Genomic DNA, 17,498 nt, shown 5'->3' with positions numbered 1-17,498 from the left:
GAACACTAGTCCGAGAATGATTGACCTGCAGAGGGGCTGGACATTGCGATTGAGAATTGTATAAAAGATGTGAATATGTAGACGTCCAGTACCTCTCACTTCTCACACTGAAAGGGCTGGAATTCGTTGTGATGTACTGAGGGCCAGATAGCTATCTGATACTTTGTTTCTTTGTAAACTGTTCAGTTATTTGAATAAAGATCTGAGAATCTTTATAAGCCTGTGTTTGGTGTATTTCCTTTTGTGGTACTCAGCCTCGATATTTCTCTTTTTGCTTTTACAGATGGCGCCCGAATAGGGACCCTCAAGATTGATGCCAGCTCGTTGAAGGTTGACGCGGCTATCGGACCGGGATTGGACGGTGTAAAAGGGGGCCCCTTTCTTGGATGAGACGCGACACCCAAGTAGTGCTGCACGACCCGATCCCTGGACGGTGAGCCTGCGGTCCGAGTCGGCATCTTGACGAGGGTCCATATATCGAGACGGGCAGATTTGCCGAAATCACCAACCACGAGGCACCTTAGTTAGAAAAATGTGTATTCCGATCGGACCTCCTTAGGATTTGATCAGGTGAGTCGTGACCCGATTCTTAACTATCCTGATAATTAGTTTTGCCGTTTTGCACTTGCAAGTACAATTATTGATCAGGTAACACCAGTATTCTGATATGCCTGGGAAATTGTCTGCCTACTTCAGGGCGTTCTTCCGCAGTGACAGACAATCTTTGGAATTTGGCCGACCGGCACCAATGGAGGGGTCGGCCGCGTGTACTATGTACTGTAAGCACGGCATTAGTAGTATAGTATTTCACGATGTTTGGCACAGACAAACTAAACATGCTTCCGAACTTCAGTGGCCAATCAATGGTAGTTTTGAAATTTCTCGTACATATTGAATACTTAGAATCTATATTATTGAAGAAAAAGGGTAGACCCGCAGCATTCGATGTATTACAAAATTGGAAGAAAGAAGCTATGCTGAAGAGTAGAGAAAAGCATGCGCGCCGTCATATGACGAACGCCAAAAAAGCGTTGTTATATGACCAGAGTAAACAGGCTGAGTCAGTTAGGAATATGGATAGGGCTTTCTCACTTGGTATCCAGAATATGTATCCTTCTAAATACTCATGTATCTGATGAACTTATTGATAAACTATTAAACGAATGAAGGCCTGGTGCCACTGCGCCACCTCTGTATGTTCCTCTTCCTGCTGTCATTCCTCCTCCCGTTGCTCCTCCTATTGCTCCTCTTAGTGTTCCTCTTCCTCCCCTTGTCGCCGCTCCTCCACCTGCTCATCCACCTTTGCCTACTGTTACGGGTCCGGTGGGCTTGCCTACCATGCCAGCGATAGTACCACTTGCTTACTCTCCCTCTTCCGAGTGGTTCTACACCATTTGTAGTAGATCAGGTAGCGGGATCGAGGGTTGTAACTCGTAATACTGTATCTTCAGAGAAAAAGCGTGAGTTAACTGCATGGGCTAAGCATTGCATGGAGAAGGGTGACCAAGCTGATATTCTTGCCACACTTTATAATTTAGACAATTATCCTGCGAAAAACGTTTTTATTGAGGGATTAGGAATTCATTTATGTGTAATGTGGAACAGACTAAGTGATACAGATCTCCCACAAGGGTTAAGTGATCTGAATACTTTAGCGTTTTCTAGAGATACTGCGGAGAAGGTACAATAGCATGTTGAGAGGTTTTTTGGGAATAGAAAGGAATTGGAAGGGCTAAAGAATGAGGATGTAGATGGTGATAGCGTGGATGTTATGTTCATACAGAAACGGTTTTCTCCTTGTTGAAAATTGATAACTGAGGAAGCACGGATTTGTACAAAAGATGCGATTAGGTGGATCTCGGATACATCGATAGCTCCCGTCGAAGTGTATGACACGTATAGTCAGTATACGCCAGAAATGCAGAGGAAAGTGATACAGGTAATGGTAGAGTACCTACAGGATGAGTGCGTAAAAAGAAAGATTTGTTGTCCCGCAGAGTTATTGAGTATTGTCACGTCCATACCCCCAAACTTCAGGTGCAGACCAACATGCCCAGGGCTTTGGGCTCCATGGGGCCTTAAAGGCCCCAAAGGGTCTCGTAGGGGCCTCTTGGACTCGGTCCTGGCACCATTGGCGCCAGGCTCATACTGCCGTCACCAACATGACAAGTTTCAAACCCAGTGAAACACGTGTAAACCAATCTGAAGCTGGCTGAAGGGACTACTTGCCTTAGGATCTATTTGCTAGGGTGTGGTTGCTGGGACTACTTTCCCTAAGGACTACTTTACGAAGTCTATATAAGCCACGCCCTTTGTACAGAACACGCTTCGCGTTATTCTACACTTCTGCAGCGTAACGCTAACCGTCTCTGCAAACTCCAGGCCAGTCCTTAGCTACGCCCGTCCAGTTGTCTCGAGCTACCTGCAAGGAAGAAAGAGAGAAAAGAGAGCAGAACAAGACACTTACCAGATTTTCCATCTCGGTTTTCCTAGAGTCTCTGTTAATGCCGAGCTGCAAGGGAGAGGACACCAGGTTAGCTGCGCAGATCACGCAAGCTACATCGCTATTCAGCGCAACGCGTATACCAGAAGCCTGCTCAGTCCAGCGGTCTATCGCAGCACCATCACGCGATTGCCGCCCATCATCCGATCGCCGCTCCAAAGCTGCCACATCTGTAGAAACATAAAAGAAGACATCGGGTTAGCCGCGCAGTGGGGAAAGCCTCATTTAGACTTAAAATCTTGCGCAACGCCGCTACTCACCTGGAGACAGCAATTCCTCGCGGACCCGCAATACATCTTCACGCACACACTGTTCTGGAAATTCCACACCTGCAGAATGCAAACAGCAGTTTAGTTGTGCAGAGAACAAAACCGTGGAGAAAGACTTTCGCATAGCGCTGGCGCAAAACTTACCTTTGGAAGCCAGCTACCATTCCTGAAAAGGACCTCGCTCCATATTAAGCACGAGGGGGAACCTGTAAGGAAGGGGCACAGAATTGGACTTACAACTTGAACTCTTAAGCAATCCATACCATTGTAAAGAGACTTACCTATTGAGTCACCGTTGTTTGGAACTCTGCAGGATCAGTGAAGTAACTAGATCCTAGAACTACTACGCACCCCTGCATAGAGACGCAGGACGGAGAGCCCACCATTCACAATACAAAGGTGAGACATAGCCGAGGAGGTCACGGGAAGCGGGAATTGCCCTCGTCCTTATGGTTGGGTAACATTTGATTTAACATTTTTAGGCAAACCGCCTTTCGAGACGAAGTCAGAGGGCGGCACAAGGAACCACTCATCACCAGAACGTCCAGCTCAGTTAGGCGCCCCCATGGAGATCAGGTGAGCGTAACAAGTATTTATAAGAGGGCTTTTTCGTTTGACACTTCTTCAGCTGCTTTAGCGCTCGATTTGGATCTGTTGCTTAGTAAGAGTTCGGAGTTGCCTACTTCTCAGTTGCCAATGAGAGAGGTCCCTCCCACATTTGTCCCAAAAGAAGAGATTCCGGCTAATGCTGCAGCAGGTTCTGCTGCTCAAGAAATTCCTGCACATTATGTGTCGCAGTTCGTTCACGTCCCGTTCTCAAGACAGGAAGTGAACACCACTAAACAGTCTATTCCCGATATTAGAAAGAATCCGACAGGGTTCTACAAAGAAATAGTCTGTTTTACAATGCTCAGTATTCATCTTAAGTGATATTGATTTGTTGTTTTCCGTACTCCTGCCCATTGATTTGTGGAAACAGATTAGGACTATAGATGATGTACCAGGGTTAGGAGATTCATGGGATACTATGACTAAACGAGACCACCACAGGTAATACTAACTTTACCTGATAGAATAGTTACAAAATTGAAGACTTTAATTCCTTAAAGAAGGATTATTTGGGACCAGTTTACAGCCTGTGTCCAAGGGAAATCTGAGGGTTCTACTGAGTTCTTCAATCGGTTCGAACAAGTATTTTCAGATTATAGTGGCCAAGACTTAAGCAGAGAGTGAGTCTGGGAAAAGGTTATTCGTGGACAAATGTGTGCGTGGGTTGCTGCCTGACATCCAAGCACAGATTATGTCCTCCGAGAGCGCTTGGCAAGCAAAGTCACAGTCAGAAGTATTGCACATGGCTCAATAATATGAGAATCGTGTCAATAACGAAAAGGAAAGAGTTGAAAAGAGAAAAGGTGACTTAAAGACAAAGTACTATTGCAGCAAATTGTTAGAGGCCCTAGAGGGGGTAATTTGCAATTTAGAGGTCAGTACGTTCCACAAGGAAATGCGCCCTTGGGTCCTGTAAACAATAACCAGTGTGCTTATTGCAGACAAGAGGGTCATTGGCATGCACAATGCCCGATCCTCCAGCAGAGGTCAAATAACACATTTGAAATATGGGTAGGTGATCAGAGGCCGCCCAGGTGTAGGGGGTCCTGGTAGAGGTCAGATTTCACGAGATTCACAGCAACCTTTTTCGCAGGACAATCAGGCATCGAGTGTGGCTAATAGAAACATTTTTGACCATCCTTCTGCTGCTTACCTCTCTGAAAAACTTCCTTTCAACGACATTGTTTCGCTAGGATTGCCCGAAACAGGGTTTGGAACCAACGCCTATTCCCTCTAATCAGAAAGGTCCCTACATTGAAATGTTAGTGGGTAATAGGAAACATCTATTTTTGATAGATACAGGGGCACAGAAGTGTTCCATTGACCACTCGCGGGTTCCAAACATTCCACTGTCAGGGCAAACTAATGTTTCTGTAGGGTTTTCTGGCACACCAGTCGTCTGTTCGGTTTCTTCGCTGGTACCTATTTCTTTGGGTCCATTTACGGACCACTGTCCATTCCTTTTTACCACGAATTGTGGAGAGAATTTGTTGGAGTTGAATCTGCTGAAGGAATTAAATGTGGTAATTCATTGTTCTTCTGAAGGAGTGCGTTTGACGATTTCACCACAGCAACTTTCTGCCTCTCAATTCTTAAGCAGACCATTGCTGCCGGCATTTAGAGATGTTCCGGAGTGTTTGTGGGCGATTGACGTCAATGATGTTGGTGTGTTGTAAATTGAGCCCGTTAAGATTTTTTTGAAACATGGAGTGAAGTTGCCGCGTATTCCCCAGTATAAGATCTCGGTCGATGGTCCTCAAGCTTTGAAATGCATCATCTCCGATTTTGTGCATTGAGGGGTGATTGAGGAAATTACAGGTAGTTAGATTCTGCCCATGTACAAAAAAGACGATAATGCAATTCCCTTCTGTTTTATTATTGATCTACGTGCCATTAATAAGATCGTTGCTCCACAATTTCCTATTGTGACGACAATATTGACTATGATCCCGGCTTCACCTACTTACTTTAGTGTTGTGGATCTAAAGAGCGCCTTCTTTAGTATCCTTATACATAAGGACAGTAGATACTTGTTCGCGTTCACCTTAGGGGGACGCTTGTGTACTTTTACCCGTGCACCGCAAGGTTACACGGAAAGTCCTACCATCTATTGTAGGGCTTTGAAAGAGCAGCTTGATACCCTTGAGTTGCCCTCTACTTGTACACTGCTTCAATATGTTTACGACCTGCATTTAGCTGCTGACTCAGAGAGCGCTTGTAAGGAGGGCACTGTGTTGTTGCTTATTCATCTAGCTTAACATGGACACAAAGCTTTGCTTAAAAAATGTCAATATTGTTGACAGGAGGTGGCCTATTTAGGCTATGTCCTGTCAAAGGAGGGAAGAAGGTTGACGCCTGAACGGATAAAAATAATTTCTGGCATGTCTGTCCCAAATACACAGAAGGAAGTTAGAGCCTTGATAGGTATGGCTTCTTACTGTAGGCAGTGGATCCCGAATTTCTCCTTAGCGATTAAACCAATGTTGGCTTTGACGAAGAAGGGCATTTCTTCGCCATTGCCGTGGAACTTGGAACACCAGCAATCATTTGATCTGCTCAAGACTGCATTGTGCTCGGCACCAGTTCTGGGCACCCCAAACTATGAAAAGGCCTTTGTGTTGTATGTGCATGAATGTGCTTTGGCTGTATTAACAATACTACATCCCGAGATTGTAACTACGCTGTATTGAAATTGAATTCTACATCCTGCCCCTCCTGACTCCATTGGATAGGAGATGGTGTGGCCCATGCCAATATTTCTGCTTGAAAAATGGGTGGTTTTGTCCTGAAGAAGGTTGCCTTACAGAGAGAGTACCAATGGTGATGCTCGCAGAGAGCAACTGAAACACGTGTCGACGTGGATCTGTGTAAATAAGAGAACACAGACTGTTATGATACCCCAAATGTGTGGGGATAGTTTATAATGAATTATAATCATCTCGAGTTATAGCAGATGTCAACTGTTTTTTATAAACCGTTTTTCTAAAAAATGAACTGTGGAATGAAAGAGTGATGAGAATTTTATGAATGTGAATAAATGGTAAAACGAATGGGCCATAGTGTTGTAAGTAATGTTTAATATGTTTTTAGATATAGCATTTATGCTGGAATAAAATAAACTAAAAATCTTGGTAATTCAAACCAAGTTAAAAATTATTTGTGCACCTCGTCATCCTTAACCCTGTCTACTAGTTCTGTCTCTTGTTTAATTCTTGTATTAACGCAGGAACATGGAGGGAAGAATAGGCCGTGCGGCTACTTTTCTTCCGCCCTTGATCCTGTAGCATGCGCTTTGCCAAGATGTTTGAGAGCTGTCGCTGCTGCATCCATTAAACAGAGCGAGGGAATGGTCCTAGGCCATGCTCTAACCCTGATGGTATCTCACTCTGTAGATATTCTATTAAACAGAACACAAACGCAACACTTCACCTCCGCACGATTAACCAGATACAAATTGATCTTGTTTGCACCGCACATCCAAATTAAGAGGTGTTGTGTCCTTAATCCGGCTGAACTTCTACCTTTCCCGCAAGGTACTGCTTGCAGTGATGAAGAGTCACATGACTGCCTTTACACCACAGAACAAGAGACTAAAGGCAGAATTGACCTAAAGGACACTCTTTTGAATAATCCGCTAGGGGAGCTGTTTTGTGACGGCTGCTTATGCAATCACCACATTGAGCACGGTCGTGGAGACCAAAAGAATGATGCATAACTCTGCGCAGGCCACAGAGATTATAGCATTGACCCGAGCTTGTGAACTTTCCGAAGGGCATGCAGTAAATACATATACTGACAGTCAGTATGCCTTTGGGGTGGTTCACAACTTCGGCAGACTTTGGGCAGAAAGAGGTTTCTTGACTTCACATGGTACAAAAATCCAACATGGCTCCTTGATAGTATGGTTACTCTCAGCGCTTGCGCTCTACTCAGCTAGCTGTCATAAAATGCGCAGCGCATCAGAAGGTCATAGACAATGTAGGAAAAGTGAATGCTTTCGTTGACCAGACTGCCACTGATCCCTCTTCAGAAATGTATACTTCAAGGGAAGCCACAAATGCCTGTACTTTGGACGAGGGTATTGATTCCGTAAAGAATATTCAAGCCGATGCCACGTTAGAAGAATCTAAGAAATGGGCTGAGGGCTTGGGAAAACTGGATGATGATGGGTGCTGGGTGGACAAAGTTGAAGGGAAATGGCTATTGCCTGACACATATGTTATGATGGTTGTTATGGCTCATGGTCCCACCGATATTTGTGCTTGTAAGGTTACTAAAATGTTGCAAAATGTGTGGGTAAATGATAAAAACCCTAAAGTAGATGAACGATTTGTTCAGGGATGTATGATTTGTTTGCAGTACAATGTGGGAAAGGGCACATCAACCCCTAGGGGTAGTTTTGGTCATCTTCTGTCCCCTTTGAGGTGATTCATTTTGACTTTATTGAAATGGAGCGTTTCCATAATTTTAAGTATGTTTTAGTTGTCATCTGTGCCTTTAGCAAATGGGTTGAAGCTTTTCCCGTCAAAGATGCCACAGCCATGACCATGGCAAAGACCATGCTAAAGGAATATTTTCCAAGATTTGGTTTGCCAAGAGTCATTTGTCTGGTCGGACAATGGTCCACATTTTATCGCTGCTGTAATCCTGCAGATATGTGCGGGATTACAGATCAATAAATGATTCCATTCAGCCAGACACGCACACAGTGCTGGACTAGTAGAAAGACACAACGGCATCATCAAAAACAAGCTCGCTAAGACGTGTGCCGGCACCAAACTAAAATGGCCGGACGCCTTACCAATCGTATTATTGTCCATGAGGACGACCCCTCAAACTAATACTGGGCTCTATCCCTTTGAGGTGGTCATGGGTAGGCCAGCTAACATTTGGAATATCCCCAGGCCCTGTTCTTTGCGCGAGGTTGATAATGTACTTCTTTCATGTATTGTGGCCAGTTAACTAAAAATCTGTATTTGATTTATCACCAGGTGTGAGAGGCTTTACCTGTGAAATACGAGGGCCCTGGCCACAGCATACAGCCGGGTCCTTACGGAAGCATTTGAGCGATCCTCTTGCCTCGCACCTTGTTGGCAGGGCCCGCATCCGGTCCTCCTGGTCACACAGACGGCGGTGCGGGTAGCAGGAAAGGATTGGATCCACGCATAACACATCAAGAGGATTCCACACCCTGTGCCATACGCTACAGAAGATACAGAACCCCTCACCAGTACTGCAACCAACAATCACGAAGCAGAAAACAGCATCAAGAGTGCATCGGAGACTCTCCCTGAGCCCGTGAGGCCTGGGGAAACAGCCATTTTGTCTCCACACTTTCCAACAGTTTCGTCTTTTGAGTTTGTTTTCCGGATCTTGCATCAGATCTTTCTTTGGATTCGTTGCTTCCAACAGGAAGTGACGACACGTTGTTCACAGATCATTCTGTACCAGGGATCACAAGGTACGATCTGCGTCCGAGGAAATAGACCTACTGCACGGTTCGGCTGTGCCTTCGAAGAAAAGTCATCAAGGGCTTGCCTTTTTGGCCCGATTATCTGTGTAGAAGGGGATTCTGTTGGCTAGGGTTTGTGAAAGGACTAAGAAGACGCTCGGCCTGGAGGTCACCAGCAAAATAAAACATTGGTGTAAATTGTTTGAAGAACAATTCCTGCAACCGCTCCTGCTCATACGGAAAAGATAAGAGACACTGTGACCAGCTACGGAAATGAACATTCAAATGCGTGGGCCCTGAAAACGTATTGTTGCTTAGTGATAATGTTGATTGGTTTTGCAGTAGTCATTGCCTTAGGATTTTGGTATCTGGAAGAAATACATCCGCTCGAAAATGTGTTACCCACTGAAAATGTACTCACTGTTCCTACTCCTTTAGTTTCTGCACACTTTATCTCCGAGAGACTCTCAGCACAGACAGAGTTACCACAACAACACTCTGACTCATCATGAACGCTACACATACCATTCTTAATAGGTCTAACTGTTGGGTTGGTTCGCCTTTACCGCAACACGGGGATAAGGGGCTGGGTTGGTATATTCATCCTTTACCTTTGACAACTGCTTGCTATGCTTCTCTTAGAGCACTATTCTTTGGCGAATGGAACAATAGCATCTCAGGGAACTTTGATTGGACGAACTTTGAACGATTTTGAAAAACGTGTTCTGACGCCCCTGGGATGCTCACTTTTTGCGAATAGGGGCAAGCCAAATGTTGCTTCTATTAGGCCTTCTGACAGACTGTCCCGTCCTTTCCAATCTTTAATTTCTTTTAAGATGGCTCCTATAGGCAACAGGGATGCCACGCGGCCTTCTTATATTGTTAACCACAGCCCCGATTCAGTTTCTTTCTGCATACAGAGGAATGGTAAACAGTCAATGGGTGATTTTAAAGGTTGCACCAACGTTGCGAATTTGACTAGTGAGAACAGACCTTTGTATATAGGCGAACCAGTCTACTTTGTTTGCGGTAATGTAGTATTTCCATGGCTACCCAGGGATTGGCAGGGAACTTGGCAGAGAACAATGTGATTGTCGCCCCTTTTACGGGGTGACAATCACATTGGTGGGTGTCACATATGTGTGTGGGGAGTAGTAGCTCGGCCCTTTCTTTTTTGCTTTTGTTGCAGCTATGCACCTTGTGTACTACAGAGCGCATGGAAGGAGGACGCCTTGTCTTTGATGACTTTGTGCTTCACGTCAGGCCCAGTCGAACTAGAAATGTACTTTAGCCATCCATTGGCCTTATGGCCCTCATAGGAAAATAGGCCTGTTTCTAGTGGAACAATTTGTTGTTGGGCATCTAGTTGGCTGCAGCACTAGCGTCCACATACTGACAGTGGACGATTGGTTTTGGGCGAATTAATGTTCATTGCCGCCCAATTGTGTTCACAGTATTTCTTATGTGGACCATAGGTCTCAGGCTATTCCCTTCGATTGGCCATTATTTGCCAACTTTTGGTTATGTGATGTTGCTTTCACGCATCCTATTGAAAAAGATTGATTTTTGTATGTTATTTGACAAGTATGTTGTTTTTAACCTTTGTAACTAGATCTATTGAATGTGAGTATATTGCAATACATGTTGTATTATTTTGCTTTTGAGCCACCTTTTACTGTTTAGATCATGTGGGGTACACCATGAGTTGTTTCTTGGTGAGTGGATTCAGGGGTTGTCCCCTGCGTTATGTAGTTAGTACAATACATCCTGGTAGACCTACAATGATTGGTGTACTCAGGAATATTATGTATTAATTGCATACATAGTTTTCTTTCCTGAAATGTGTGTTCTATAGACTATTTACTGATGTAAACACTATAAAACTAGTACTTTACAATTACATATGCAAATTATTTGCACCATTATACATATAATTTAAAAACATGCATTTTCTTTCTTCAGGCTGTGAAGCTATTGAAGCCAGGTGGTGTGCTGGTGTACAGCACATGCACTATAACACTTGCTGAAAATGAGGAACAAGTTGTCTGGGCCCTGTCTACGTTTCCTTGCCTTCAGCTTCAAGCACAGGTGAAACAGATTACTGCAAATTCTTACCTATGTAGCAATTATAATTGAAAAGGGCCAACTGTTGAGCTGCTATATGAACATTAAATTACTGGTTGCAATTAGTAATTTTGATTTGTTTTTAATTTAGGAATACACATTTTAAATAGGGAAGTTATTTAAATGGTTGCGTAGCATGTACAGTGTTCAACATTTCATTTTGTTCCGTTCATGGCACTCGACTGGAAAGGGCTGCTCTGAGATCAGCATTAACCTTCTCGACGATAGAAAGAGAAAGGTGTGGTGTCAGTTGTTTACTAGATATAATATCATGATGGGACATGTCCAGAAGAATGCCATGGTATGAAAAAATTGTTTTATCCACGGCTCCTACAGGAACCCCATTGCGCAAAAAGCATGGCCTGTTATGTATACTCTCCAACCAATAATTCCCATAAAAATCATTGAAATTATCAAAAATGCAGACTGTGAACCCTCCTTCTCCAACCTACACTAATTTACTGCAATCCCTCATCAGAAACGTTCGTCACACCTTCGAAGCTAATTAAAAACAATACTGCTAAACACACCTTTCCAAAAACATATTTACTACATGCCCGACCATTCTATGCAATTTCTGCCCCACGGCCTTCCTAAGGACGCTTCCAAAAGCAACATCGTGCGACTTATTTCACATCTAGAACAAAACAATCTCCAGGGGGATTGCCATTACGGCTTTTACAGAAGCACAGACCTAGGAACAGAACACTGCACCATTATCTCTTAAAAATAAATAGACGGGAGTAGAAGATGCTAAGAATGCATTCTTGTAATATGTTAGTCTTTTAAGAATAAGCATCTTTCCTCCCCCACTACTTTCTCTTTCATGACCATCTTTGTGACTTTCGCCGAAGTGTATTCGTTCAGTCCTTTCTGCCCGACTTCACCTAACTTGTCTTGTCAAAGCTTACACTATTTTACTTCTGATGAACCGTCGATGTACATGAGTAGTAATCTGCTGATGACGTGGTGACCGCAGCAAAGTTTACGGAGGTGGCACAATAAGAGAACTGATTGGTTGGCATATTCACAAAGACCCATAAGGCTGTGCGAGCATGACGGCCTCTGTCTGAGGCTCAAGTAAACCCAGTGACACTTTGCTAGCTACTGAAGACGTGGAATACTGCCTGAGAGGAGCAACAAGGATCACATGGGCGCCAGCTGCCTGATCAGGTCTTTTTAGAAAAGATTTCCTAGCGGCAGTGGGTTGGCCTAGCAGAATTGTACAGCTCTTCAATGGTATTATAAAGCTACGCCCTCCAAGATCAGGGGATGTTCATTGTTAATCTAGACAACTAAATGTATTTGACTGACTTTCTGTATGAGGATTGTTGTGTAAAACTCTATGCAAACCCAGCGGTTTCTGTGCTCAGGTCCCACATTTCTTGGATGGGGATAATTTGCCACTTTCGTGTCCATTTCTGCACAGCTGTATGTAAATACATCTCGTCTCTACCTGTGCTGGCCGAGATTTCTTATTGGATTACTTGGTTACGAATTTGGGGTTGGCTAGTTTTAAGAGAATCCCACATCCACGGAGACTGTAATACTGTTTGTTAGCTCTGTTCGATAAGTACTTAAGCTTCACCACATTATTGCAAATAAAAGTTTGAAGTTCCCTGAACTATTTCAACTTGTGCTGCTCACCTATGCACCACTTTGCAGGCGCTGCCCACTCTTTTCTTCCACTCTATTCATACCTAGATGATTTAATTATGTATGAGCCTGAACAGCTCTAAAGTAAACTGTGCTGATTGCCATCTAACAGAACTGGTAGCCTCTCACTTACCTATTCAACAGTCACCATCCTATTTATGCAAATTACCAAAACTGGTCTGGCTCCAAATCTCCACACTTGACAATATTAAACCCTTTATTCTGCTGCAGGACTTCCAGACAATAGCACAGGCCCTTGTGGTCTCGCACATCGGACGGGAAGCGCCCTTCGGATGGGGCTTCTAGCTGTTCTCCTGACTCCCCTAAAAGCAGTCCACCGCTCCACAGCTTGCCTCATTATTGGTGAGCGAAAATTTGATCGAATGACCCCCCATCCTACCCAAACTACACTGGCTTCCCCTTCAGGCAGGATAGTGTTCAAACCTACATGTATCATGTACAAAGGAGTCATAAGTAGCACACTACCATACCTGGTGCCTAAACTCCACATACGGTAGCATGCAATCCTTGCACAGCAAATTGACCAACCGGCTTGAATCACAACTCGCCGGCAAAGAGAGGACTCACAAACAATCCTTCTCTTGCGACACACCCACCCTCTGGTACTCGGTCTCTGTGTCAGTTCGGAATGCTCCCACAATTATCCAGTTAGATAAAGCTCTCAAAACGTGGCTTTTTCAACAATATCTTGCCAACGGCTCATCCCAATGGATACACAGACCGATGCACAAACAGCAATGCACTACTGTTTAGATGCCCGCCCAAACTCTGGCCACCCACACTGTACAGCACTCTGCTGATCTCGAGCTTGGTCGATGCTTGTTCCACGCTTTAAAAAATAGAATAAAATGAATGTACATGAAGCATTCCTTCTATCGATCACCACAAAATCCATATCAACGGTATCCTAAAATCTATCTGCTATTGCTGCAAGCTCCTAAAACACATTCCTTCATTATTATCATTAGGGTATTTATTGAGCGCAGACATAACTTTGAGAAGCAAAGGAGCAGTTAACAATCCTAGGGGGAAGAACATGGTAAGGGGAGCAGAGAAACAACGGAGTCGGGAGTTAACCGGTGAGGGTAAAGGTGGGCAATTTGTCAGCAAGGGATCTATCTACAAGCAACCCTGGGAGGAAACCGGGGATCAGATCACCCAAGCTCGGGTAGGGTGGGGAGTTGATGGTGTGTGAACCTAGGTGTTGAGGAGGAACCATTCCTTGAGCAGGAGGATCTTGAGCTCCTTCCTGAAGTATAGAAGCAAGGGTGTGTGTCTGAGGTGTTGGTACACTCGAGGAGGTTCTAGAGTCTTCAGGCTTAGACATAGAAGGCCTGTCTTCTGGTTCTTTACTTCTTGCACTGGTAGAGTTCAAGTCTGCACATGTCCTTCCTTCTGGTGAATCGTATGCTTCCAGAGATGCTGAGTTTCTCAGTGTGGTACCTTGGATATGATATGGTTATGATACATCATTTATAATGTGCCTGTACACAAGTGCTTCTAGGCGAGACAAGGGAGGGAAGACAGAGGGAGGACAAAACAAACAATCTTACTAGGCCTTGTCATTCAGATAGTGCGAGAACAAGAGGGGAAAGGGTGGGTGCAAGAGAGAGGGGAGGGGAAAACGGGGCAGCAACGCTCTGAGTTAGGGCAGTGCTGCTCTGGGTAGTGCAAGGAGAACAAGGGACTCTAGGGTTACAGTTGAAGCCCCTATGTGCATGGTAGCCCCAGAGGAGGTGCAAGGGTGACTGTTCAAGAAAGAGCCTGGTACCCAGTGGGACTCTGAGGGTAGCCAAGCAACCAGTCGGTACAGCAGACATGTGGATCAGGTAGGTCAGCAGGGGAGGGAGAGAGAGAGAGAGAGAGAGAGAAAGCAGAGGAAAAGAGGAACGTTTTGAGCTGCTTCTGGAACGTCAGGTGGTCCGGCTCAAGTTTGAGAGTGGCAGGGAGGCCATTCCAGAGGGAGGCACCTGCAGAGAAGACAGATCTACCCCCCACTCTCTGCTGGAGAAGCGTCTCACCCTTAGAGAGTTAAAGGTAGCTGAGCGAAGGGCTCGAGAAGGAAGGTATTTTGGAAGAGTGCTTTGGATGTAGTGCGGGCCCCAGAAAGTCTTGTGGACAATGCTAGGATCCTTGCAACCACTGGAAGCCAGTGGAGAGATACAGTCCCTGGGCTTGATGCCAAGAATAGGTCTTGGAGTCCTGTTCTGGATTAGTTGCAGAGAGCGGAGAGTAGAGGAAGGGTGACACGAAAAGGGGCTGTTGCAGTAGTTCAGCCTAGAGAGAACCAGGGCTTGGGAGACAGTGAGCTTCTGGGGTAAAGTGAGAAAGGGAAGAGTCCCTTTGAGAAGGTGAAGCTGGTAATGGGACTTTTAGACGACGTCCATGTTAGGGAGAATTCTCAGTGGGTGCTAATTTCCCTTACCTTTTGAGACCCACAGCAACTTTGCTGGATTTGTAGGATTTTATTTTTTTACTTGGAAAGAGTGTGAGCCTTTTCCCCCCCACTCTTTCATGTATTTTGATGTGTGTTTTACTTTTGTGTTCTTTGGTTATGGAGTTTTAAAAGAACTCCATAGGCATCATCTTTTTCTATGTGTCACACAGCACCTTTAGTGCAGCGGCACAGGGTTGTCTTTCAGACTTCCCAAGGTTTAAATACCTTCTCTGGGACTGACTACTGTCTCCCAGAGCGTGTAAAGTTAAATTGACTTTACTAGTCTCTTTAAATTTACTGACCCAGCACACACTATCTTCCCTTAGAGTGCTGGAGGGGTTTCCTAGCTTCCCCTGAGTCAAATCAATCATGCAGAGATTTGGATGACACGTTCATAGATCGGGCTTCTCTAGAAACCTCGTCGGGTGTTGTCAGAGAGAAAGAGTAGAAAGGAGGAGTGGGGAGGGAGGAGGAGTGGGAGAGATGGCCAAAGGGGTGCCGAGAGAGGAAAAGGAGATGGAGGACAGGATGCCCTGAGTTTTAGCAGAGAAGTGAGAGGCCAGAGCCGTACAGAGGGCCTGGAAGGGAACAGGAGAGGTAGAGACTGCAACAGTCCTTAGCCACTTCCTTGCAGATTTTAAAGAGTTCGGGAGTGTTGTGCAACAGTTGCTCATTTAACATGGAAGTACTTATAGCTATATACACTGCAAGTGCCAACCTTGATGCTGTACTTCTGTGAGGTCCCTATACATCTTAAATTCAAAACTGCAATGTTCAGCCAGTGGGTCTGCATCACTGTTCTCTTCTGAGGTTGTTCCTGGTATGGAAATTGAGGAAGCAGTGTTCCCCTGTTCATCCCTTGAATGGTCCTCAAGGCACCAAACCATTAAGTAGCTCCTCCCACATGTCTTCCGCTCTTTGTGAGCTTGTCCAATGAAGATCTTGAAAGCATACAGAGGTAGTTTTCTGTCATGGAATTATTGCAACAATTGCTCACCTAATGTGGAAGCACTTACACATATATAAAATGCAGGTGCCAACCCCATGCCTTAGGGACTTCAGGGTGACAGCCATGTAGATGATGCAGGCAGTTTGAAGATAAAGACTTGCAGCGGGAGCCATTGCAGTTCAGTGAGGGTCAGGGTGATGTGGTCAGTCCTTTGAGTTGTGCTGCAGCATGCAGGACATATCTCTGGTGCCTGGATAGTCTCTTTTAGGCCTTCCAAAGGGGCATTGACACCAGGTGGGAGAGGACCAAGGCTTGGACAGCAGATCAGAACTTTGTTTTCTGGGATGAAGGGCCTGATTATCCAAATTAGAGAAAGTTGGTATGAAGCTGTTTTGCAACCTAGCTCCCTTCCTAAGTTTGAAGGAGTCAGACATGGCAAAAGGTGAAACTCGCTATGCAATATCCTACAGTGTCCTACTAAATAAATTGATCAACTGCAAAACAATTTAAAACAGCATAGACAAAGTAATCGGAATAAAGAAACATTGCTGAGATGACTGCGGTGCCTGTCAGTCTAATGTTATTAGGTTCTTCCTCATCCTAAATACAATCAAAAGCACTGTTTCAAAATATAAAAGACTGAACATATCTCTGGCAATCACTAATGAATCTGAGTCTTCAATTCAGTACAAATAACCTGACAAAATTCAAGAAACATCGTTTCGAGGGGATTGTGTCCTCCGACGTATTCCATATCTATGACAGTAATCACCACAGCTGTTCTGCTTCGGAAAATCTTTCGGCGTCTGTGTCCTGCATCAATGACGTCGATACGCCGTCCTCAAGGTCCTCCGCCGAGCTGACGTCACCGGATGTTATAAGTAGGACGCCCGTAGCCTCAGTTCCGTTTCTTCCGCGAACGTGTTCGCTTCGGAGATCTCAGCGTGCCTCGATTCTACTGAATCCTGTTCTTTCGGACCTTCGAACCTTTTTCTTCATAGAAGATTGTATAAGACTTGTCAGGTGTGCGGGTCCAAGATGTCGCTGACGGACATGCACAACGCTTGCCTCTGGTGCCTCGGGGAGGACCATGATACGGATGGCTGTGTCGACTGCCAATTGCTCACATCGAAGGCCTTGCGGGAGCGTAAGAAGAAGCTGTCGGTCAGTAAGATGGCCAAGCCCCGGAAGTCGCGTTCCACTGGTCTTTCGATGGATGATTCGAAGAACGACTTTCCGCATCGTCGTGAGTCCGGGGGTTCTCGGTCTGGGAGTCGGTCCCGCCATTCCTCTGCCTCTTCGAGGCACTCCAGGAAGTGCCGTCACAGGATGCCTTCCCTGTCCTCGTCCGAGGACTCCATCCGTCAGCGGGTTGCTTGTCCACACAAGCATTCCACTCCTGAGGAATGGGATACCTTCCGAAAGGAGATGTTGCCGATTTTTCAATCGCAGGTTTCCGGTCTGTCCGCGCCGTCTGT

General features: G+C 45.1%; 1 protein-coding gene across 1 annotated transcript in view; it reads left to right on the top strand.

The window, feature by feature from the left end:
- The window catches only part of NSUN6 (NOP2/Sun RNA methyltransferase 6), a 632,060-nt gene that overhangs the window by 459,303 nt on the left and 155,259 nt on the right, over positions 1-17,498 (top strand). The window contains exon 10 of the mRNA XM_069648588.1: positions 10,796-10,921. Coding sequence (XP_069504689.1) covers positions 10,796-10,921 — 126 coding nt within the window. The remainder of the gene's footprint in view (positions 1-10,795; positions 10,922-17,498) is intronic.

The sequence above is a fragment of the Ambystoma mexicanum genome, chromosome 2q (genome assembly GCF_040938575.1).
Source record: "Ambystoma mexicanum isolate Mex_15411 chromosome 2q, UKY_AmexF1_1, whole genome shotgun sequence".
NCBI classification, from domain to species: Eukaryota; Metazoa; Chordata; class Amphibia; order Caudata; family Ambystomatidae; genus Ambystoma; species Ambystoma mexicanum.
Note: the sequence above shows the minus strand (reverse complement) of the source record. Positions and strands in the feature narration are given on the sequence as shown.